Genomic DNA, 25,121 nt, shown 5'->3' on the forward strand with positions numbered 1-25,121 from the left:
GGTGGTATATTATGTGATATACGTATTGCGGCAATGAATAGTGTCTTGTTACCCCAGAGAAAGTTATTTTTAATGGTAATTTGTGTATTGGTGTTATCCCTAATTTAGAAATTGAATTTCGCTTCAGCGAATTCGAATGACGTACCTTGTCAGCAGCTTCTCAACCAAAGTCCTCCTTGTTCATTTTATACAGGTTTCTTCGGCGCGTGTGTTGTCAACGCGTCCAAATTTACAATTTTCTTCGCTTCGTGATATCCAGCAAAATTCGGTCGTTTACGGAAAATTCCGTGTTATCTCGTCCGCAGTCTGTTGGTTGGGTAAGTTATTAATAACAGTGTAATCCCGTTGTGTTAATAACCCGCGATTTTGAAAGACTCAATTTTCAAGAATAAACAGAAACAGCATGGGATCTTGTGATTATATATATATATATAATCAAAATCATTCAATATTAATTGATCATTTTTTATTCATTCAATTTATTCAACATGGTCCGGATCTAGTACCGTATATCGTCGCAGTGGAATCAAAGTATCTTATGTCCAGTTTTCAAATTTTGAAGCTCCCTTCTTTAAACTAGAAAAAATTCTACTTTTCTAAAATTTTTGTACTTCTTTCGGTCATATCTCAGCCATGCTTATGTCTGTCTCAGTGTATCAAAGTTAATCGGGGCCAATATATGGCTGAGAGAAGATGAAAACTTCACTCAAAGTTAATTTTCCCAAAATGTGTAAAATGGACATAAGATACTTTGATTCCACTGCGACGATATGTGCATTATTTGAGGCATTATCTATGCACGCCTATGGAATCTCGGTTCATTTTTTGAAATGAATCCTGCGTGATGAGAGCTTTTCTGCATAGAATAATTTAGTAATTGAACAAAGTTCGGCATGACGTTGCCACCAATTACACCCGGGTCTATGCACCCAGCACCGAAGAATGCTGATTCCGGTACGGCGGTAAGTGATACCACTGGTCTGGTCAGCCTGTATGGAATCGTTATCCTGTACTCACACTATGTTTCATTTTATTATGTTTTATTAAGTTACTTCAACCTGGAGAATCATCGCTGCTAACATGTTATATCCGAGATTCCGGTAGGGTGGTCACTGGTCAGCTGTTCACCCAGAACTGACATATCATATGCACATGCGCTCTATTTGGGTCCAGACGTGCTTCGGAATCGATGTCCGAGCACGAAACGGCAACAGAGCTAATATCTGATGTATAGGTATACGAACATGCTCTGGAGCCAGACTGGAAACAGTGGTTGTTTTCAGCAAAAACCGCTTGACAGAAGGGATTCTTGCATACCTGGCTCCAAATGAGCCCGGAAAAGGTGCGAACCTAGACACAATAAAGACGATGCCTGACCCGAAATGACCTCTATAGTAGACATTTCTGTTTAAGTTTTTCGAGTAAATCCACAACCACAATGATATCTCGGCTGCGATATCTGAGGATTTAACAGAAGTGATTCTGAGTATATCCATGCGGTATTATTCAGTGTCTTTTGCCTGTGATGCCGAAAAGGGGCATGTTGTTAGTTGATTAGTGGTGAATAATCTCCATAACCCGTAAACGATGTCAGTCTTTGAAGAAACTCGCCTGATTGATCATTAGATGTCAGGGTATGTGTAATGTATCTTAACAACCTTTCTACAGCATGAAAGAATTTTGTGAATGAATTCTTTTCCATCTGTCGCACATTGTTGAATATACCAATCCAATGTAATCCGTAAAATGTCAGTTTTGTTGTGTGATTAATGAATTCTTTTCTTTCAGCTTGCCGTTGGCAAGTATTTGACTATCGAAGAAGGAATTTGCTTGTACCGTGAGCAGCTAGACTTCAACTTCGAACCACCCTGGGACCCCAGCTAGTACAAGCCGGGATAATTTTCGAACCACTGCAGAATTTTCATTTCTATAGTAAGCAATCTTCTCCACACTGCTTCATCAGATATTGAAAATTGCTTGTTATTTTCAGGCTGCAGTGTATACCTTGTGGTCTCCCTCTCATCTTTCATCATAAAATTTCTTCAAATACATTTACTTGCACGCCTTCCTTGAATCAACAAAAATGAAGCTCGAAGACGGCAACAAAGTAGAAGTTGTCGACTCTTTGGTCATCAGTGACATAGCAAGGCATAAATCTGCAACCAGCTGCCTTCAACGAGAGGTAAAATCTTTATTTTCTTTGCATGTATCTACTGCAGTGTTTTCAACTTGATTTCAGCCACGGAACACTTTCCGATTCACACTAATCCCACCCAGCGCCAAATAGAATCAGCATGACGACAGTAATGACTTCCAACTTGATCTACGCAGTCTCTGGGCCCATTAGGATAGCAGACTGTTACTATTTTTATACTGCTCCTATTGTGCTGATTTTAATTTTTTTTAACAAGTTTCATAAAATTGAAGCTCATCTAACTAATGAAGAAACACAATATATGGCGTTGACTTGATTAGGAAATGCTTGTCCCTTATTAAGAAGCGGCATAGTTAGATGAAGCAGCAGCATCTGTTTTTTAAAGGACATAGAGCTTCTGTTAAATGACATAGCCCTTCATTGAAAGGAAGCCGCCCCATCATGGATACCATAATAGTTGAAAATGCCCTTCATGTGCCACAAAAATTAACATGGTAGGCCTAGGCCACATCTGATCTGTTGGCAGTGTAATCGACAAAACTGATTTGCTCACAATGTCATGCTACAAAATGTATGTTGTAAATATATTTTATGTTGTCTGTCTTGTAGCAAACTCTTGAATATAGTAGGCTGTATGGTTTTTGTGTCCACTCCAATCGCAAGTGTGAGTTGAATTCATTTACGGTTTTGATATATGATGAATGAAGCGTGTCAAGTCATTTGATATTGCCATAAGTTGAGCAAAGGTTGCAATGTTGCCTGCATAATTGGATGTAGGCTATTGTGCAGTCCTCGCATTATGATGCAATCTAGATACGTTACTGGTGCAATGGATGTATTTTCACACATGCTCAAGGTTTTCTGTTTGACTCTGCAGTTTCTGGCACTGACATGGCTACTCCGTTTTGTATTGAATTTGTGTGCAGTACAACTTGAGGTGTCCTAGGAATAATTCATACTGTATTTGTGGATATTTTAGGTAGGTTGACCGAACATGTTCTTTAGTTCAGGGAGACATGAATCAATTTTCCTACATACCTGTCATTTTCTTGAATTATGTATGACCGTTGAGAGTAATCAAGTCGTGTTATTTTTTACCGAAAGTTGTATCAATGATGATGACTGACGAATTTTTTCAATTCAGGACGTAGAAGACGGATTTTACATCTGCGACCTTGGTGATGTCGTGCAAAAGCACATGAAATGGGAAAGGATTTTCCCAAGCATCGAGCCGTTCTATGCCATTAAGTGTAATCCCAGCGACGTGCTGCTTCGTACGATGATCGCGATGGGAACCGGCTTTGATTGCGCAAGCAAGGTGAGTAAGAACGTTTGGAATTTGGTGCGGTGTCGCCAGAGTAGGAGTAGAAGTGATATCCGGGGCGGCAAACACGATGGCCACCCGCTTTGTCTGGTAGGCTGTCGTCCAAGTATAATTATTGTGCGAATATTTTCGGTATGCTCAATACTTTTCCTAGCATTTTTCTCTCAAAATTCGTTTTTGGAAAGATATAATATATGGTTACGATTACGACACTTCTCAATTTGTGACAATCGTATCGAAGCCTCATTAAGAAGCCCTATTGAATATAGTTCGGACTAACATAAACAAATATATATACTTTGGTGACGTGTGAGGGTGTGACTGGTATTATTTTCCTTCTGGCCACAAGTAGGATCCATATCAGAATTTTTGGTTATTTTACTGGTAGACGTCGTAATCCATGGTGCTCAAATACACTACCGAAAGCTTGATACTATACTCTGAATCGAATCGCCCATGCCCATGTAATCGATTTTTCACAGCTTTTAATCATCGCGTGAATGTAATTCAATCCTATCTCCTGCCGCCGTGTGTGATTGTCTTTCAATTGCTAATTTAGGCCGAAATCGGGCAAATGCTGCGGCTTGGAGCGTCGCCGGACCGGATCATATTCGCGAACCCTTGCAAGCAGTCTTCGCACATACGCTACGCCAGGGACAACGGGGTCAAGCTGATGGTGTTTGACAACGAAATCGAGCTTCACAAAATCAGGAAGTTCTATCCCGACGCGAGGTAGAGCAGCCCGCAGCCTTGCGTACGCCAAATATGCTTCCTAACTCTACGTATGTACGCAGATTGGTGCTCCGGACTCAAACCGACGACTCTGCCTCCGTTTGTCAGTTCAGCATGAAATTCGGCGCCCATCCCGACTCGTGCCTGAAACTCGTGGACACGGCCAAGGAGCTGGGACTGGATTTGGTCGGCGTTAGGTATGTTTGTGGTTGATGCTGCGTAGTTGCGAAGAGATAGATATTATTAGTCTAATGCCGCCATGCCAGGGATTCTTAAACTTTTTGCAACTTGCTCCATTGACAATAGTAAAAAATATCGTGTCCATTCAAAAACGATTTGTGTCGATTCAAAACTATTTTGAGCAAAGGCGGCTACATATTGTTAGTCTGGAGTTGGACAGAAATATTAAAATCGTTGCGCTTTGTTTTACCAATCAACGATGATGGGTTTGGCTTTGTTAAAAAGCTAAGTAAATACTGAGACAGATAGAGGTCCAAAATCAACACTGAAGAGGTCTGCATTCGGACTGCGGTCCGGTCCACCAGTTAAGTAGCCCTGCTTTGTTTTGTGAAGCCAAGCTTGATTCTGTACAAATGTGTATTGAAAATACAGCATTTTGTTTGTAATGATTGTGATGTAGGAGATGGGGTAGTCGACCTTTTTTGCTCTGACCAGCCTTCAAAAGCACGAGTTCAATGTTGAGAATTGATTGTAGCTCGTACACTGTACACCATAAGGTTACTGACGGGTGCCCACTTCCCAGTGTTTAGATTGAAGAGATTCACTTGGTTTTTAAATCTATTTTATCTCGAACTTGCAAAAGTACAAACGTTTCATGGGGAACACCAGTTGCCGAGGACTGCTGGGTATGTCAAGTGGAAAACTCCGAACCTGCAATTGCAGATTTATATTTCAACGATTCACCCGACTAGGCTACACGCCTTCTCAGTAACTAGATCACCGCTATTGTAAATTTAGAGTACAGGCTATTTATTCATAATTCGCATATTGTGATTTCAGCGTTCTCGTTGACGTTTCATTGTATTAGTGATTGTTACTGGGTTAGGATGATCTCGATTTTTGTTACCAGCTTCCATGTCGGCAGCGGATGCCAGGATGCGAACGCGTACGTCAAAGCTCTCCGACTAGCGAGAACCATATTTGATTATGGAATTTCGATCGGGTTCGACATGACTTTGTTAGACATTGGCGGCGGATTTCCAGGCACCGAAAGCTTCACGGTGTCTGTTGAGGAGGTATGTGGTCGAAATGGTCAGTGATCCCGAGGAGAATCGAATGTATCATACGCTATCTGCTGTACTATTGCTATTTTATAATTCTGGAATACAGTCCACTTACAGTTCCACGAATAGTTATATTATCAACGAGAATTATAGTTTCGATATTTGCTTCCCACCGCGGGAGATTTGAAACCACGATTAGCTGTATCGTAGTATCTGCATCTTGAGCACAAAGCTATGTCCGTAAACGGAAACTATGTTTCCGTGGAAGTTGTGATCAATTGCATTGTTGCAAAGTACAATGATACTGGTATGGTTCAAAACCGCCAAATTATCTTTAATGGCTGATGTGGATGGATAACTGGCATTATTGTCTTTATCGTCACATAAAAAAACACTTTTGAACTTTCTGCGTCATCCAGGCCGTTATAATGCATGATATTCGAATTCTATGCGAGAAGGTCGATACTCATTTGGATTCTAGTCGTTTACGTACTCGATTTTGCTCAGCCCTATTTGTGACATAATTGCATGCGCCTGTCTCTAGCGTGCTCGTGGCTGACAGAGTTTTCTTTCTATTCCGGTGGTAGTGTGCGACGAGGCTTCTTCTGTTGACAGATAGCGCTAGTCGTTAACCAAACCGTTAACGAGCTGTTCCACTCTCAAAACTTTGAGAATCTGCGAGTCATCGCCGAGCCCGGACGCTATTACGCGGCGTCGGCATTCACCCTGTGCACCAACGTCATTGCCAAGAGACGAATTGCCTTGGAAAAGCAGCCCGACCAAGAGAACATGCCGGTGAAAGGTAATTACTAGTCTTCGTGTCAATTGTGTGGTGTGTCCTTTTTATGTATGGTATCGTTACTGGTACTGACACTTGTGTGATGTCCGCACTGTTCTTGTGTTCTTGCTGGTGCTGTACTCAATTCAGTACGTTCGTAATTGCCTTTCGATGTATTTTCGTCGCTTGCATTTGTCCTCGAATGCAATTATACAATATTTGCCACAAACCGGGGCAATTCACGAATTTCCATGTATTCAATTACTTCTGTACTCTCTACTCTGGTCAACATCAATGCTGACATTCCTAACATTGTAGACATCAATGCATGTTTATCGATTGTGGTTAGGTGATATCCCCTTGAGATTTCAAACAGATCAGCCCAATTGTTCCTGAAACCTCATTAAATGTTGCTGTTGAGTGCTTGTCCCATCTTGATTTGCTTGAAAGTGAATACAGTACCGGCCATGTCGATCAAACACTATTACGGTATCTCATTCGTTAAGCTGGAATATGGTCGTTCTGTTAGGAAATCGATTCTGAAACGAGATTATTGCTTCCCGTTGCACATACGCGATACGCCAACATATGTTCGCAGTGTTTGGTAATATGTTCTGGCAGGAGATTAACTGTGAGTTATATTGCCTTCCCTATGCTTCGTGTTACGCATACCCCGCAGTAAGCCGACATACTGTCGCAGCGTTCCGATACGAGATTGATTGCGAATCTTGCTGCCTTCACTTATGCTTAGTCTTACACCGTCTATCTCGTTCAGTAAGCCTGGTATACTGTCGCATTTTTCGGATGATGCGAGATCGATTTGATGGTTTTAGTGGTCTTTAACCATTACCTATGCTCTGTTTTACACACAGAGGCCATCTTGAAAGCGATATCGCCGAGCGCTTTGGTGGAGCCGTCTTTCATGTATTTCCTGAACGACGGCTTGTACGGGTCTTTCAACTGTCTGTTCTACGATCACGCAGAAGTGAAACCCCGTCTGCTCAAGGTAGGGATGTTTTACTGGAATGTTGAAATATTCGAAAAGTTCACTTCCCGTATGTCGAACCCCTTCAATTTTTGTTTCGGAAGATGGAATTAGATATTTATGTTGCGACATATTGACGCTGCAGAACTGTCTTTTGTGAAAATATTATCATAATTTGGAAAGGTCCAATGAACTTCGAAAATAAGTCCACCGAATCATGCTATGTAGCTGTAAATACGGTTGCCAGGAATCGTAGCTTTTCGATGACATTGTAATTCGACACGATGAAAAACCACAGTTGAGCATGCGACACTTTCGGCACAAGCCTTCATGACCTTACTTTGAATCTAATCCTAACCACATCATGGCCAAGTGTCGCATTGTCATATGTCCACAGACCGTTAATCATATACGACACGTGAGCAACTAAAACTCGATCACTGCATTCCGTAGAGGTATTGAAATTTGCGTCATCGTTTTGATTTTGTCATGGAACTAACTGCGGCATTCTTCAGTTAAACTATCTTAATTTGCAAGCCCTACTATTTATCTCCTTAAATATCGTGAAAATCTCACTTCGCTCACTCTTTGGTTAACAAAAATTGGCATTGCTGTGATGCGAACCTACCCATGCTCCTGTTGTTCACCGTTTGTGTCCCGGTTTCAGAATCGTGCCAAAGATGCTGCCGAGTACACTTCGAGTATTTGGGGCCCGACGTGCGACGGTCTGGACAAGATCATCGACAATTGCTCTCTGCCCGAACTGGAAACAGGGGACTGGGTCGTTTGGAAAGACATGGGCGCATACACGATGGCAGCGGGATCCGCGTTCAACGGATTCAAGACGTCGACCGTGTATTACACGATCTCGAGCGAGAATTTGTAAGACTTCGGGGTTCACCGGCTGCCGTTATGTGCGACGCGAGGGTCACGTAATTTGCTGGCGTTGTTTTTAGGAAGCTACTCGACGACTATTGTTCGAACGGTATACCAAGTGTGTGCTTCGTCTACTGCGATGCCAAGGTAAGTCGAGCAATGTATAATGTACAGTATCTGAGGGCGTGAAACTGCTGTCAACTGAATTTTTTTCCCGCTCCCTCACTATTTACCTTCATTTCATAATTATTGCTCTGTGTATAGTCCGAATTTCATATTTAGGAATTCTCTCATCAACAGTCAGAACCTTCCATGTCACCAAACTATCTGTTGGGATTGCCAACATTCTGGTTGCAATTTGTGATATGAGAGTAAGGGGGGCGCAAAATTTTTCACTATCATAAACGGGGGTGTGTCTAAGATAGTTTGAGAACCTCTGATCTAGACCTTCTTTTTTACCAAAAAAGTTTAAGAACCTCTGATATAGACCTTTTTTCACCTTTACTTGGCTTTTTTCATTTGCCCTTCACCGGGCCTTTCGGAATTTTTTTGTAAGAACTCGTAAAAACAGCGACGATAATAACGATCAGTATTCATTAGTTGCATTGGTTTTAGTAAACCACACCATTAATCAATACCATGCTCTTTCCGAGTCTGGACAAAATCTTGGCGACAACTGCGGACATTTTTAGTGAGCTCCATGTCATGGTCTTGTGCCAGACCCTTGTTTCTTCAGAAGTCTGGCATCAGTGGCATGCATAATTTAATACATAATTATCATTATTTAATATAATGAAACACCATTTATGTATTTTTGAGCAGTATAATTAATAGAGATGGACTGCTCTTTTCGGAAAATGCTTTAGAATTCCGCAATTACCAAATAGTTGAACACTGCCCTATTGCTCTATTTCAGGATCCTCTGGCAAAGAAAACATTTGGATGCAGCCCCCTGTCGCCGTTACAGCAGGAACTGAAGTCTGCCACTATCCTGTGATTGGTCACTCAGCTGTGTTTGCGTGTCATATAATCGGATTTCGGTCACTTTTTGTTGTCTTTGTGAAAATGAGAGGGAGACCACTTGCTAAAATTTTGACATTTGTTTTAAATTTGTATGTAATTCGACCTACTGTTTTAGATTACTGTGCTTATTTGGTCTGTTTTGTAAAGTGAAAATGTGCTGTTGTTCTCTTGTAAATCTGCTCGTCAAATAATAAGATTGGTGTGTTACAGGGAAGAAATTCTCTTCGTGTAAAATCCGTCTTTTTAGTTCATTATGTCGTATCAAGGTAGAGCCAGAGAGTTCAGACGTATCGAAATATGGTCGCTAAGTAGCTGTTTCAGACATGTAGCGTTAGTTTATAATTCCTAAGACATTTCCATGAGGTACATCGGGGAAAGGATGACAAAAGGAAGCGACGAATGATAAAACAAACTAATATATTTATGGCTGGCACTTTTGATTAGGCCTGCACTCTTCTTCCCAAAAAGGAGACATGACGACAGCCATATCGTAGGCTATGTCACCGCCGTATAATAATCTACGACCAAGTCTGTCTCAATCTAGCCTCGACCTGATTAGATCTCCTTTTCATTGGTCTTTCTCTGCTCTTTATTGTAAAGACACCGTAAGAATAGCGACGTAGGGAGGAGGACCACAGACAGGCCTTCGAAGCGTGCTGCTGCCGAAGCTAGAAACGGGTTGTAGCGCTTCGATTAAGTTGGATTTACAACTATGCCAACTCCACCATCAAAATGAAAAGCGATTCCTATCACTTGCTATTGTCACCTGTATGACTGTATCACGTATTTTCCTGTAATGTTGAAATCGTTTGTCTCACGTTCGAGTCGGATTCCTTTTTTCGTCGTGACCTAATGACAATAATATAGATTATTATTATTAACGTACGCATGTTGGTTATTATCCGTAGTATGAGCGTAGCCCTTATAAAGGCCATGGCATGAGTAGTGTTGGGAACTTTAGCGCCACGCTGTGGTTGCTACAGAGCTCTAGGGACGCTGCAGCTACAGCCGGTATTGTTGAACATTGAACAAGTACGACACGGGGGAACCCATACCGGTAGTGTAATTGAACCGTGCATCTGCGATGCATAACTCGCTAAAAGAAAAGGACAACAAGGTACGGTAACGGTTCCAATGAAGTTAGGCTTAACACGTTCAACATGTTCTGAAAATTTGGATGTTTTCTCCGAGAATGAGATAGAATCATGACAATCATCTGATCATCTTATCTCGTTAGGTTACCGTATTGATTTTCAATTCTGTTCCAACGATATGATTGTGAAGTTGAATACCTTACCAAATCATCACCGTGAAATGGGGAATTCGGGACAAACCGACACAAATTTAAGTGATTACCGTAGGTTGGAATGATACCATCGAATACTAACCGGCATAGGGCGGTAGCGCTGGTAGCAACCTAAGCAAATATATTTAAATTGCAAGTTAATTCTATGGTGTTTCTTTTATATCATCTAACAATATTTCAGGTCCGGTCAGCAGCTACGACTGCTGGAGCCTTCCAAGATCACATAATCAATGAGCTATCGATTGGCGATCTGTCACTATGTGACACTTTGAAATCTTATACTGGTAAGTGATAGCAACACTAATTAGAAATGATCTTTTCGGATGCTGTGCACCTAGGTTCAGTGTTGACTGAAATTGTCTATTCATGCGGTACTGTCAGAGCAAACACATAGCCTACTGCCCCTGAACATGTAGGCCTATATAATATTCTTTGTATTTCTGTGAAATTTTGAGAAGGGTTAATGTCGTAACTTACATAGTTTGGAAACAAACATTGCATATACGCAAGGGCGTTGTATATAAGCAAGAACCTCTTTCGTCAGTCTGGAAAGCAGTGTTGGGATCAAGTCACTACCTTCGAGTCATCTCGAGTCATTGCACATTTTGACTCGAGTCAAGTCAAGTCAATCGATTTTCAATGTGACTCGAGTCAAGTCAAGTCACTCGTTTTTTGGAGCTGACTCAAGTCAAGTCAATTCATGTCACGAGTCAAGTCACGATTCAAATCAAATTCAATTTTCGAAGTATGATGATGCAAAGTCATTACATTTTGCTAACTGGGTGAAGGACAAATTAATTGGCCATTTATCTTGAATCAAATAACGAATATAAAGTTAAATATCCATGTAAAAAGGTGTTGTATCGCCCACGCACACGAAGAACTGCTAATAAATAATGTGACTAACTGTATAGCTACATGCTACAGTCTGTTATTATCAGCTAATATAGAGGATCGAATATGAAGCCTCGAGAAGTTGAACAAATTGATGTGGTACAATACACTAACCGTCTACACATCCGTTAGAATATATACGCATAAACTATATACGGTATTCGTCCGATTTAAATAATACAAAGGTGTTGGAAAAAGGTGAAAACTGCGCAATGATGTAAGCACTGAGCCGTCTAAGACTCAGAGATACGTTTCTGTTAGATTAATCTATTGCTACACTACGACAATGTAAGCTGTGATCGTTTCGTTTGCGGTCAATTTATTTGTGATGTAACAATGGAGGATCAGTGTAACGTAGTGAATGACTGGTTCCTCTTGCAAGTGACAACGACGTATTGCGAACAACCCAAACATACAATGACTTGAAATTGACTCGTAAATTTTGCCGAGTCAAATCAAGTCATTTTTGCAAAGTGACTCGAGTCAAGTAAAGTCATACGAAAAAGTTGACTCAAGTCTGACTCAAGCCATCCCGCCTAACATTTTGACACAACAAATGGTGGCACTGTAAAAACTTTTTGAGGTGTAAAAAGAGGAGAAAAATATAGGTTTGTAACCTTTTCAATATATCATTGTATTTACAGTGTTGTGACTAAATTAGTAGGAAAATTTCTGAAAATACACCATTTGTCAATGTTTCGTTACCCTTTAAGGCAGGGGTCGGTAACTTTTTGAGACGCGACCCCAATTTTAGGGAAAATAAAATCCCCATATACACGCAACCCCATTTTGTTTTCAGATACGGAGAAAAGCATTTGAAGGAATGCTGACGTTAAATAATGAGAGTGTTGTAGGCACAATTATAGAGAAATGTAACTGCATATAAGTATTTTAAAATAATTGTCATTAATAAGTTTCAATAAACAAATTACTATTATCATACGAACTTGATTCCATAAGCACAAATTTTCATTGATTAATTCGATAGTTGCGCCTGTATGCTGTTCACCAATTACTAAAGATGCAGCTTGAGTATCACGTTCTTTACTTCAAATAGATCACAGTGTTTCCTTTTCAATATACTCATTTTACCATAGTGCTCAAATTTTTTGTTGAGCTGCTGAAGGTGCCTACAGTCCAAGTATGGTATTTTGCGAACCGAAGGTTTAATATGCATTGAATAGTGAAGTTGGCAATATGAAGTGCAGAGCAAACACCTTCCCTTTAGATGTAGCTATTATGTATATTCCAGACCCACATTCGAGATTGGATACGTGCAGTGCCTTTTTACGGATCATGCATGTGACGAGTCGACGATTTCATCAGTAAACCTTTTAGGATTTATATATTTGTGAATCTGATTCCAACAGAATAGACTCCCAATCATAAGCCTCACCGCTCAGCACTGCCCGCCGTAGCAACCTGTACTCAAAAACACAGAAAAATGTTTCTATCCTAGCTAGATAATTAATAGTTGTTGTAAATACTTAGGTTTTGGCATTTATTAGTTTCTTCAACATCAGGCATCAAACAAAGAATGAAGAATGATGAAAAGAGAAGACGACATGCATTGAAAAATATGAAACCAACCATTGACACAGGTAAATATGATATATACCTATATGAACACATGGAGTGTGGCAATGTGTTACCACCATAAACAGAAAGAAATGCTAATACCTTGAAAGCCACCCAAATGCTTCTGAGGGATTCTTATTTGCACATTCTCATCAGCATATTTTGTCATTCCATCGCAACAGCTGCAATTCTGAGCCCACGGTGACAAGCATGATGATATCAGTGTCAGCACAAAAAGAAAAGGGATCTATTGAATGACCTTATGCCAGCTCTAGCTATCTATCAGATATCAAAAATGACCCCATTGGTGCAAATAATATTGTAACCGGAGGTGATCAAAGTAGAAGTCCTCAGATAGCAGTAGCAATTTTGAATTAAATACAATAATAAGTATTGTAGCTGCTAGGCTTATAGTTTTGCCTAACAAACTGAAAATTGTTTATAAGTGAAAGCAGTCTAAAATCATTATCACTTGAGTAAGTAGTGCGAGTAGGAAAACCTACTTGAGTACTCTAAAGGAGTGAAAGTAGTTCAATTATAAATAATTAAAAATCAACTGTATTTTAATATTCCTCGACTTGAAAGGGGTAGGCTATAGTTTATTATTTATGTTAAGGCCGCAAAAGGAACTCACACAGCAAAGGAAAGATGCGTGATGCAGAAAGGGAATATGTTTTAGATCCTTTACCGAAGCCTTCGCTTGGTGAGTACCGGTATCCATATTGTTCCTCACCTATCTTCATATTTGGCATATGCAAGGCTCAAGTAACCACATCAAGCTAGTTAGCTGTTACTGATCGTTTATTATTCAAGCCCAAAAGATGGGACTGGTACCACGTCCCGACGAGCCATTGACTAGTGATGAATGGATGACCGTGAAAGAGCGATCCATTGAGCGAGAAGATTTCAAACATCCTTGTGCTATTTGCCAAGAACAGTTCCGAACTGAGGATCAAGTTCTTTTAAGCTGCTCACATGTATTTCATAAGGTCAGTAAAATCAAATAGAGACAAACTGCTTTTATTATCAAAATACTTGTGATTGAGAGATTGACTAACTTGTATATCCTCTAGGCGTGTATTCAAGCATTTGAGAGATTCACTGGTAAAAAGACGTGTCCAATGTGTAGGAAAATTCAATACCAAGCCCGCGTAGTGCACGACGGTACTAAGGAATACAAAGTTCGAGCTGCAATCAGGTGAATGTAAATGCAATAGAACGGTAGTTGGAGGTGCCGCCAAATAGAAGTTAGTTCTAGAACAGATTCGCCCTATTTTTGTGAGTGAAATTGCTCTATCCACTGGTTAGCATTGTGATCAATATCATTAATACTGAATATAGGACTAGTTTCACCACCCGTGATCATGACACATTGGGGGACAGACCTATGCAATTTGATTATTCGTCTTTTCAAAAGGATCCAGTCAGTCTGGCGCGGCTACGTTGTACGTAAATGGTATCTCAATCTCAGAAGAACAGTTCCTCCTACGAATGCTACTTTGAGGAAAATTTTTTATGAAGATAAGCTTCAGGAAATAACTGATCGCATGGTGGCCATGACGAACACGGAAACGATTGATCGGTTCTTGGAAGACATTGATGCGTCTGTCGCATCGAGCAGGTTAGCAACAATCATGTAGCATTTTCAGCATCTCAATCAATAATAATAATAATGACTTGGCTAAAGTATCAGTTTATTAACAATTTCATCATTTTAAAACACAACAAGACACTGATACAATGCAAAGATAGGAAGGTGTCGAAACGACTTGGAGTAGTCTTTGAAATCAGACACCCACCTGGGCTCAGGCGATGTAAAGAAAGGGTATATACACTGAATAAAAAGTGAAAGAAGATAATATAAAAGGACAAGCGACAAAAAGAGGTGGAATGTGACGGAATGCGAGATCGGTATGTCAGGTCATGGTCCGGTAAAGTTGAGGGATGACTAGTATTCAAATAGTAGAAATTGCTTGAATTTGGACATGCTCGACGACTGTTTGATAGCCCACGAGATATTTTTCCACACTTTAGGTCCTGTATATTTCAAAGAATGATGATCTTTCACTTCGACCTTGTGATAGTTGGACGACATGGATGGGCGTGGACGTGTGTTGCACTTGCAGAGGTGGTCAAAGTAGTCAAGAAAGCTACTCAAGTAGAAGTAGAAGTAGCGACGAAAAAATCTACTCAAGTACGAGTAGAAGTACTTCTTCCATAAGCAACCTAAAACTACTTGAAGTAGAAGTAGAATTGACTGACTTTAGAAGTACTCAAGTAAGTAAGTAGTTGTGAAAACGATCCTCATTCGTTCACATGGATTGTAAGAAGATGCAAATTGAGCTATGCGAAAGGTGACGAGCTTGATTTATATTGATGCATACCAGCAGGTATCCAATTTTCGATAGCATAAGTATTCAATAAAATTCATCCATATCAGGGGATGAAAATGATAGTATTGCTATGGAAATACGATACTAATCCTCTGTTTTCTCGAACAAAAAGTTTTAGAAAATAGCATGGTATGGCGCCATCCCCCATATTATAAGGCCTGTAGTTAAGTCGGAAAGCAATACGGAGAAGTTGTATAGGATACGGTGTAAACACTTTGTGCGATTAGTAAATGTTCATAAAGAATATGGTGGACCGTAAAAATGTCATATTGTGTAGCTTTATTTTCGGAAATTTAAGGTATTACTACGCTTGCTTTCATACTTTAACATGTATGTTATCAAGTCAAAAGAACTGATATTAATTACAACTCAAAGTATATGATACTGGGAATTGAAAGTTGAACATAAATACTACTTCTAAAACCGAAACATGTTTTTCATTCCTTTAGTCCAGAAAGTTTCAAAGGTGGTATGCTAAATCAGCTCTAAAACTAATAAAAAAGTCAGAGTCCACTTTTCCAGGTTAGGACGCGCCATGGACATGCTAAATTACGGTATGACAAGTAAATGCTAGATTGCGAAGCATCAGTTTCAAGCGTTATGATAAGCCATATATACTGTGATGAATTATTTCATATGGGCGAATAGGGCGACAATGTGGTGTGAGCGCAGGGATATCTAGATATCTAGTTCTAGATATCCCTGTGTGATCGGAACCACGCCAACCCGCTAGCTAAATTATATTCATCGATACTTTCGTGAAATCATACTGGTCACTACGCATCCCCTGCGCGCGGTTCGCGACGAAAATTCTGAGCCTTACTCGACTTTTATGAAAATTAAATGTTGATACTCCGTGAAAACAGCCCCAAAACTCCTCAAGCTATCTTCCTGATAGGAAGATTGAACTACTTCTACTTGACAAACTGAAAATAGCGAAAAGTAAGTAAATCACAGAATATTACGAAGTAGAAGTAGCGGAAATCAGATCTACTTGAGTAAGTACCAGAAGTAGGGGAAACTACTTAGGTACTTCGAAAAAGTAGAAGTACTTCGTTACTGACCACCTCTGTGCACTTGAGATGAATATGTCAATTAATCATAACAGTTCTATTATTTTTATCCCCTCGCCGACCTCGCGACACATGATCTACAATGCGATACTCGAAACATACAAGACTTGGTTTGTTCATTCTTCAGGCAAATATTCAAGCATTTCGAGGATTCCTGCATTCACCGGCTCACTGAAGACGACTGGATAGATATCGAAGTCAAAGCTTTGGAAAGAGAAGATGCGGACTGTCCTATATGTTTAAGGAGCCTCCTGAACCAGCCTTCCCGGAAAAAATCTGCCAGAAGTTGTAAGGTGAAAAAGGTGAGGCGTTGCTGCGACCATTTGTTTTCCTTAAACAGGGTTTACGCTTCTAGATTTTCAATGACGTCTTTGATTTCAGTCAAAAGACGCCGCCCTTGAGAAGCACAAGAGTTATGAGCGCTACGACCCTTTTCGTATGGACACGTCACCAGACATTATCGGTACAGAAGAAAAGAAAGCGGCTTTATCATTATTATCCTGTTCCCATCTTTATCACGCACAATGTCTGCGTGCGCTGGAGGATTTTTCTGTTTCGCAATTTCCAATTGATGGTGGTGTTTTGAACTTTAATCACTCACTAGCATTTCAGAATCATATGAATTTCCGTTGTCCTGTGTGCAGATCTATGTATATCAAACGCGATTTGTATAGCGGTTCCTGATCGTGTGTGACCAGTGTGATGCTATGAGCTATATTGCCTCGAATATGAAGCTAAAAATGAAGTATATTGCGATTATTGTATTACGAGTGTTGATGTCAATAAAGTTATATTGTTGTGAGGGAGTTGGTGTTTCGGCAGTAGCACGTTTGGATTTCGAAGAGTCGGAGATATGTCCGTGTGGAAGGCGAGTGGCGCAGTATGTAAAACGACTGCGCTAAACACCGATGGATGGTTCGAACCCCGATTCGAGTTAGTTTCTTTGCCTCGGAGGTTATATGGGCTCCTCATCACCGATCCCACAGTACTAACAGTGTCCTGAAAAGCCCAGGAACGCAGTAAGCCACGCTCTGTAAAGACAGCACCAGAGACCCGTTGGATGCATGCGGGAGAGAGTCTGACCGAAGAGTGAAAGTGAACGATTGAAGCGCTTACTGGCGAATAAAGAAGGATACGAAAGACATAGATACCGAATATGAATGCCGCGAAGGCCAAAAATGGCGACAACCGTCACTGAAATCTGAAATGCCGTGAATTAATAATAATAATAAGATTTGTCTGTGCTTCCCCCCCATGTTCGTCGCTGTTGTTATGGCGTCTTTGCAAAAACGCCCGCGCATTAGGCTGTGGTGGATGTTAAATTAGGAAGCGGTACTTCGTCGTCCTGTCTGTTCAGTATTTATTACGTCGTCTTGTGCATCGTACTGTCGTGTGTCTTAGCGGATAATTCGCTGGCTTACATTCGATCGATTCACCGTTAATATATTCACAAAAGAAAAGGTTCCACCATATTAAATATTTAATTGCTTCTTTATCTATGGTTCAAACATCAATTGATCTAGTACCGCAGCAATTTTATGCTACATTATTAGTACACATTGCTGTCAAATGATAGCCTTTAGAAAGGCTATATTAAAATTGAAAGGAACATTTCATAAAAGCTATGATTTTACCGAGTAGAAATCACCGTACGTGCGTCGTGCGCTCGGTAGAGGTCGCTTTCGTTTCAGCGACCGGAGAGAGTGCAAAATTGGGATATTGCCATTTTCTTTCTACTATTGTACTGTGTATTTGTTCGAATAATATACCATCTGAGGCAACTGTCGTCGCGGGCACCGTTGAACTGTCAGATACCAGACTAACGCAGGATTGTCGCGTCCGCCACGTTGCTGAGTTGAGTATTATATCACATAAGGATTCACACTTGCTCCCTATCGCAGCTAGACGACTTTATGCGTTAATGCATATGTAAGCTATCGAATGTTGCTAGAAATCTAGAATCATGCGTAGTTGTGGATCTGACAGCTCAATGATGCATATGACAGGTTGCCTCTGGTATACTGTATTGATTGGATGCAGCAATAAGGTTAGCATGTACCATTCTGGCGTTCAGCCACCGGGATTTGATTCCGGCTCCGGGCAGGGACTGTGACACTGGTAGGCTACTCTTTCTCTGACCACAGAACGATCCATTGACCTGCTCATATTTTTACTCGAATTACGCTCAACATATAGGCGATAAGCCGATTCGGCAGGTATTAAAATCTGTGTTCTTTACAACAGGCTGATAGAACTATGTTTATTTAAAGTAACGCTCCTGGTGCTGATTTGCGAAGAATCCCAGTAAAAGCCGGCAAAATGATGTCTAGAGCCTCAGAAACTACCGTAACACTAGACGATTACATAAGTGATTTGAACCTTGAGATTTCCCCTGACCGATATAGTTGTCAGCCAATGCACAAAGATGGATTCGCGTATATGTGGGCAGGTGCTAAAGCAACATCTGGCGTCAGGTATAATTGGTCAATCATATTTATATTTATGTGTATTACTGCAATGAGATGTTGCAGAAAAGATATGGAAATGAGAATGCTAGGAAGATACATTCTGACATTTGTTAATATGCCCACCATCACTATCAGGCAGCTGCGTTAAGTATTCTGTACACACTTGATCTTGGCAAATCTTGCACTACCAACTGAAGGCTACCTGTACCTTGAAGGTGTACAATCTCTACACTATGCAAGCTTGCAGTGGGCATAGAAGTTGAACATCTCTATAAAGAAATTAACCATCTAATAAAAGTCATTGTGACTATGGCAGCAGTTAGCCTCGTGGTTGTTGTACAAAGTTCCCGAACGCATTCCTAGCTTCTGGCATACATTTTCATACCTGACATAAAATTTCAAAGATAAATCGCGATTTGAAATAGATTTAATTTCTCTACACGAGTACAACACAATGACAAATGAGCATAGCCTAGTGTCTGTGTACAGATCTCTTTCGCAACAAAAGACTTGACGATACCTTTGAGCTTTCACATCTGAATAGACGAAAATTGGTCAGTTTTATACTGGCAAACTAGCTTCTAGGATGGCTGAATCTATCTCATTTTTAATTCACGAGTCCTGCTTGATTCTGAAATTGAATTGAAAAATTGATTGTTTCCTTTTATGGAAATAACAACAATCTTACTGACAGAGAATGATTCTCTGTTAATTTGTGACACGCAGTGCTCTATGATTAAGCATTCACATACACCACATACTTGATGCAATGTTACAACCAAATTTGAAAATTGCTTATGAATAAGAGTGAAGCTATTCATGGATATACGGCTGTGGTTTTCGAAATGGGCCTCTACACTTCATCATGACATCTTCTAAGGTAACATGACCAACTTGCCCCATTTCAATGATTTTGATAGCATTTTTGCCATAGACACTTCTCAGTTGTAGTTGTATCAACAAATTTTTAAGCATAGGCATACTGAAAGGAAAGGACGTAGTTTATTTTTGTCCTTGATGTTTTTCTGCAGCATATACACCAGCTAATGATACACATACACACGGATCTGTGCATATGCATACCATGAGTGTGTGATGTGCATATGCCGCTGGACAAGGACGTGCAGATATAGCCTTTACGACTTTCTAAGTCATGCACCACCCCTCCATGCTATCCCATTAATGCATGAGCGCCAAGCAGGGAAGTCATTAATACCAGTGTTACTAATCAGGTCTTTGGTCTGACCCAGCCGGGGATCGAACCCACGACCTACCGATCAAGAAGCCGGACGCTTCACCATTACACTATCTTGTCGGTACTGATAAATCGATTACCAGTGTACTCGGCCCCACAAACTCGGCCCCACAAACTCGGCCCTCGGGAAATTTTGTGATAACGTGTATTAACAAAAACTAATATTATTATCAATATGAAGTGATTGGTCAATCTCAGATAGGGAAGAATCACGTGCCGTGGTAGATCTCGCAGTGCGGGAGCCTGATATCGAAGACTCGACCACGCACGCTACCGTTTCACCATGATTGGTTACTGGAATTAATCGAATGTAATCATGGAATGGCAACAACCAAGTTTGCAGCTTCGTTTTGCTTCGCTGAGGCTATTCTCGTAATTATTTTGCGGCAGCGACTGCAGGATTTCTGGCAATTCAAAAGATATCATCCAGAGGGCAAAATTTACTGAATCTGATCTTGATCAAAAGCTACTGTCGCACTGATTCCGAAAACATAAATGAAAATATGCTCCGCTTCCGATTTCCTAAATATGGTAACTCTAGATTTTATGGTTGGGGGATATTCATGTCAGGGCACCCTAATCTTGGGATACCCTAACCCACCACCAACCCTAATATCCCCAACCGTAACATCCCCCTCCCCAAACCCTAATATCCCCTACCCAACCCTAATACCTCACCCCCAACCTACAGTTCCAATAACGAGCAGACCATGCGTAATTGATATGTCAGCGCCGCGTTATCTACCGCGCTTACGCAATCCGTGATCACGTGATCTAATCACGCCGTGACTGCGTGATCTATGCATGCCCTGACCTCTGCACAATATTGACAAATCACTTGATAATAATATTATTAGTTTATTGATTCATATTAATAATTGTTAATAGGCCTTGATACAAAATTTCCCGAGATCCAAGTTCACAGAGAGCCGAATTTGTGGGGCCGTATTCACCGAGGGCCGAGTTCACCGGCAACCGACAAATCAATATCGAAGTAACGGTCATAATAATATAAACAGATACTTCATAAAGCTCTTGACTAGTGACCTAGACCTACACATTAATGTTTTTTACTCTGAACAACCTGCAAGTTCCCACTGTGATCGTTTGTAAACTGGAAGAAAATATTCTGAACCAGAATAAGAGATAGGCCTAATATGGGAATCTGTTTCAAGTTGCCAAAGGAACTGTTGCAGTTAGAACACTAAATTGGTCAATCCTAGACAAACGTAAAGTCAAGTCATAGATAATGGCAAAATAGTAGGCTACTATCTCATCGATCATTAGTACCGTAACTATGTATAGGTACCCGTGTGTTTACTAGGGCGGTTCAAAAATAACCTTTTTTCCTTAATCTTGCGGGTTACTTGATTAAATCGTTAGGTTGCCTTAAAAAATGACGCACACCAAATTTGAATTCATTCCAACCAATATTCGCGGATTTCGTAGAGTTTGAAAATTTTGAATTTGCCTGAAAATGCAAAAAATGTTTTTTTTCCAATTCTTCCAACCTTATGAAATTGTTGCACTGTCTTCAAAAACGATGCAAAACAAATTTGACTCAATTCCAAGCTGCAGAAGCCGAGTTATTCAAGTTTTTTGATGATAATTCTGGGATGATCCACCAATCAAGGATAATCCCAGAATTATCAAAGAAAAACTGGAATAACTCCACTTCTACGGCTTCGAATTGAGTCAAATTTGTTTTGCATTGTTTTTGAAGACAGCGCAATAATTCCATGGGGTCGGCAGAAAAATTTGAAAAAATTTTTTTTTTGCATTTTCGGGCAAATTCAAAATTTTCAAACTCTACGAAATCCGCGAATATTGGTTGGAATGAATTCAAATTTGGTGTGCGTCATTTTTTAAGGCAACCTAACGATTTAATCAAGTAACCCGCAAGATTCCGGAAAAAAGGTTATTTTTGAACAGCCCTAGTGTTTACGTTAGTGTACGCCTGGGTTTCAGAATATGCATTTCCATATTCCATTCCTGCTTGTAGGCATGATTCGAGTCATATCTCGAAATCAAGCCTGACAGACTCTAGTCCTGAGCAGGTAGATTTCGTCCATGAAAACAGTGCCGGTGACGCAGTGATGATGACATATCTGCAGAGCATGCGTACATGTTTGATGGAAAAGTGATATGTGCCGTGTATTTCATTGTTTTTTGATGTAACGCCAACAAATTCCTTCAGGCAAGGAAAGGTATGCTATGAAGTTAAGATTGTTGAAAATCTTCAAGTCACAACTTCCGAGTTTACCGACGCACACATTGTACGTGTCGGTTGGTCAACCGATGCGGCCACGTTACAACTTGGCGAGGATAAAAATTCTTTTGGGTATGGTGGAACTGCCAAGAAATCAGAAGGAAGGAACTTTTCGGACTATGGAAGACGATTTGATGCTGGTGATTTAACATTTCTTGACTTACAACACAAGCTTGCGCTTGTATATAATGAATTAGGTCAACTTTTAAAATGACTGCATCTCTTATCTAGTACATTTTAAAACACCAATACATCACATGAGCTGATAGCAGACACATCGTCAGCTTGTAACCTGCATACGGCAGCGAGACTGATAAATAGGCTCTTGCAATGATGATTCTGGGCAATGTTTCATGCACAATAGGATTGAAACGTCAAGTTTAAAAACTGTGTTTAATGGAAATGTCAATTTAACCATCAATTGGAATAATTTACCAGTGGGTGCGTCAGGTAACGACTCAAAACAATACCGGACATCATCAATGCACCATTTTCAAGTCGTTGGATTGAGGCTGAAATTCTTTATGGATATAGCAACAGCACACAAGCAAGCTTTGTTGTGCACTGAAGTGGCGGACTACAAAAAATGTGATGGTTCAATCAGTTGCTTCAGTGTAACAACACTTTTATCAATTGAAACGCTAGTAGATTGCAAAAATAGGGAGGAGGGGGAACAATTTGGCACATCTCATCAAATAAACTATTGCCCTTGCCTAAAATAGATAAAGAGCCATGCATGCTGAATGATCACAGAAGCAGAGCATAAAAAGAGCAAATATTCAAAATGAAGAGCCTTGTTTCAGCATGAGGCATAGACGAAGTATGTGTGACAATAACAACATAGGCCTACTACAAAACACCACTAATAATCCGACAAAGAAATGGTATAAATATCATTCACAATTCATTACTCTATTCTTATACTCCGTATTGAAATATAGTTGAGCTGATTTAGTTGAGTTTTATCAATTCTAGTCACCAATGGGACGCTGTCCAAGGTTGAAATATCTTGTAAGATGTAACACAATATACACATAATTTTGGGATAAGTTCACAACTAGAAGCTCTATATCATATAATATCTTGTACATAATACTCATCATTTATCTTAAATTAGCTTCAAGTTTTCAAAGGGATGTATCATCTATTCGAGTGGTTCCCAAGGTGGGAGATATCGCCCTCAGTGGGTGATTTTGAGAAACTGGGGTGAAAATATGAAACGCGGCGATTGTGGGTGAAAACGTATGAAGGGACGATATGACAAGGGGTTATTCTGAAACTGCTGCGAAAGTGGCGTGTGAATAGCTGTAATCCATGGCGATAGTTACGCTAAAATGATACCATTTGCCTGCACTGGTGATGTGAATTATAATAGTGATTAGAAAAGTAGAACTATGCGATATCGCTATGAAAACAACATGCATTTGATGTACCCTCCTGGAGGAAAAGAGGGATTAGTATCTTTAGCATGAAACCAACTCTTATCAATGCTAATGAGAAAAATGAACATTTATTCATCTGGGTGTGTGGCGCGACGAGCCGTTGTCATATTTCTATAAGGTCGTCAGCTTCAAGACCCTCGCTGTTTTACACAGACAATGGTGTAAATGCAGAGTCTGAAAAGAGAACATTGCACGATGATAAGTTCTGCCGCAACATCTTGAACCAGACACAAGTGTAAATAATGTTGATTTTTCCATTCATTTTCAGCTCACCCAGTTCATGACTAGGGCGATTATTTTTACCAAAAAAATAAAAGATTTTACCTAAAAAAAATCGAAATTTTTTCATTGAAAAACTTGATTTTTACCAAATCTTGACCTCGTGTATGTAAATTAGGTGTTTTTCCACATGTTAGAATTGTACAAATTATCTTCATTTCTGGTTGGAACTGCCCGTCCTCACAAAGTAGTTTGACCTGAAAAACTTTTTTGACTTAAAAACGGACAGATTTTTACATGAAAAAACTTCACGAAATCCGGACCTATGAAGAATTCCAGTAGGCCTACTTAGTTACATCATGTCTTGTGGTAGAAATAGTTGAAATTTATTTTAGTACAACGAAAGATGCTTTCCTACATTCTGGGGCAGAAAGTGTCTGTCCTTTGTAAGTAGCTTGCCAAGAATGGAGGAACTTTCAACAGCAGCAGTTGTTGGCTGGCAACACCGAAGTTGTGCGTTGTGCGTACACTGGTGATATGCCGGTTGGTTCATTCCGACAATGCTACATCTCCATTGCCCACACAGTCTTGCTTCTGTTAGGATATTACGAGACGTTGAGCATAACACCATGTCGACCTATTTGTTTCATTTGGCCATATATGATTCACAATGGGCTGTCTACAATAGTAGGCTACAAGCTGTACGGTGTATAATGTCAAATAACAAGTTCATCCATAGCCTTTATATAGGCTATGATTAATTAACAGTGCAAACATATACGATACAAACGAAAAGCAGGCTGCAGACCTAAATTGTGTGACCTAACGCTACAATTTTGACTTATTTTGACATGTCGAAAAAAATCGCCCTATTCATGACATAAATCGAAAGACACATCAGCTACACAAAGACTGAATTTGAATTTACCTTCTGGCTCTTAGTCATGGATAGCACCATTCAAATTGTACTATAAGTTGACCTTATTCAAATATTCATCTGCAAAACATCTTACCTACCTACATATCAACGAATGGTGTGCATGATGCAACGACCTTGAAGATTGGATGGGACGAATTGTCGGGCACACAGTGTTTGTGCATCTAGTA

At 40.1% G+C, this 25,121-nt stretch overlaps 3 protein-coding genes across 6 annotated transcripts in view; all 3 read left to right on the plus strand.

The window, feature by feature from the left end:
- Positions 1–155: 155 nt before the first annotated feature.
- Positions 156–9,335, plus strand: LOC145448509 (ornithine decarboxylase-like). The gene is made up of 12 exons (XM_080326908.1): positions 156–317; positions 1,789–1,932; positions 1,991–2,182; positions 3,300–3,473; positions 4,039–4,211; positions 4,274–4,408; positions 5,302–5,467; positions 6,071–6,257; positions 7,106–7,239; positions 7,886–8,100; positions 8,175–8,241; positions 9,011–9,335. Exons 3-12 carry the CDS (start codon positions 2,084–2,086, stop codon positions 9,089–9,091), a joined length of 1,431 nt encoding a protein of 476 aa, XP_080183034.1. The 5' UTR covers positions 156–317; positions 1,789–1,932; positions 1,991–2,083; the 3' UTR covers positions 9,092–9,335.
- An 804-nt stretch (positions 9,336–10,139) lies between these two features.
- On the plus strand, positions 10,140–17,163 carry LOC145448882 (RING finger protein 32-like). The gene is made up of 9 exons (XM_080327325.1): positions 10,140–10,234; positions 10,605–10,707; positions 12,841–12,918; positions 13,512–13,598; positions 13,709–13,884; positions 13,969–14,093; positions 14,313–14,516; positions 16,489–16,663; positions 16,743–17,163. Exons 1-9 carry the CDS (start codon positions 10,202–10,204, stop codon positions 17,043–17,045), a joined length of 1,284 nt encoding a protein of 427 aa, XP_080183451.1. The 5' UTR covers positions 10,140–10,201; the 3' UTR covers positions 17,046–17,163.
- Positions 17,164–18,118: 955 nt separating this feature from the next.
- The window catches only part of LOC145448515 (uncharacterized), a 34,942-nt gene continuing 27,939 nt past the window's right edge, over positions 18,119–25,121 (plus strand). The window contains exons 1-2 of one of the 4 annotated variants that reach the window (XM_080326918.1): positions 18,119–18,835; positions 22,282–22,493. In XM_080326918.1, the coding sequence (XP_080183044.1) occupies positions 18,681–18,835; positions 22,282–22,493 (367 nt within the window). In that variant the 5' untranslated portion in view covers positions 18,119–18,680. The remainder of the gene's footprint in view (positions 18,836–22,281; positions 22,494–25,121) is intronic. The other 3 variants (XM_080326916.1, XM_080326919.1, XM_080326917.1) reach the window with 3 other exon arrangements.

The sequence above is a fragment of the Botryllus schlosseri genome, chromosome 10, assembly GCF_051294905.1.
Source record: "Botryllus schlosseri isolate E-star chromosome 10, Bs_hap1, whole genome shotgun sequence".
Taxonomy (NCBI): Eukaryota; Metazoa; Chordata; class Ascidiacea; order Stolidobranchia; family Styelidae; genus Botryllus; species Botryllus schlosseri.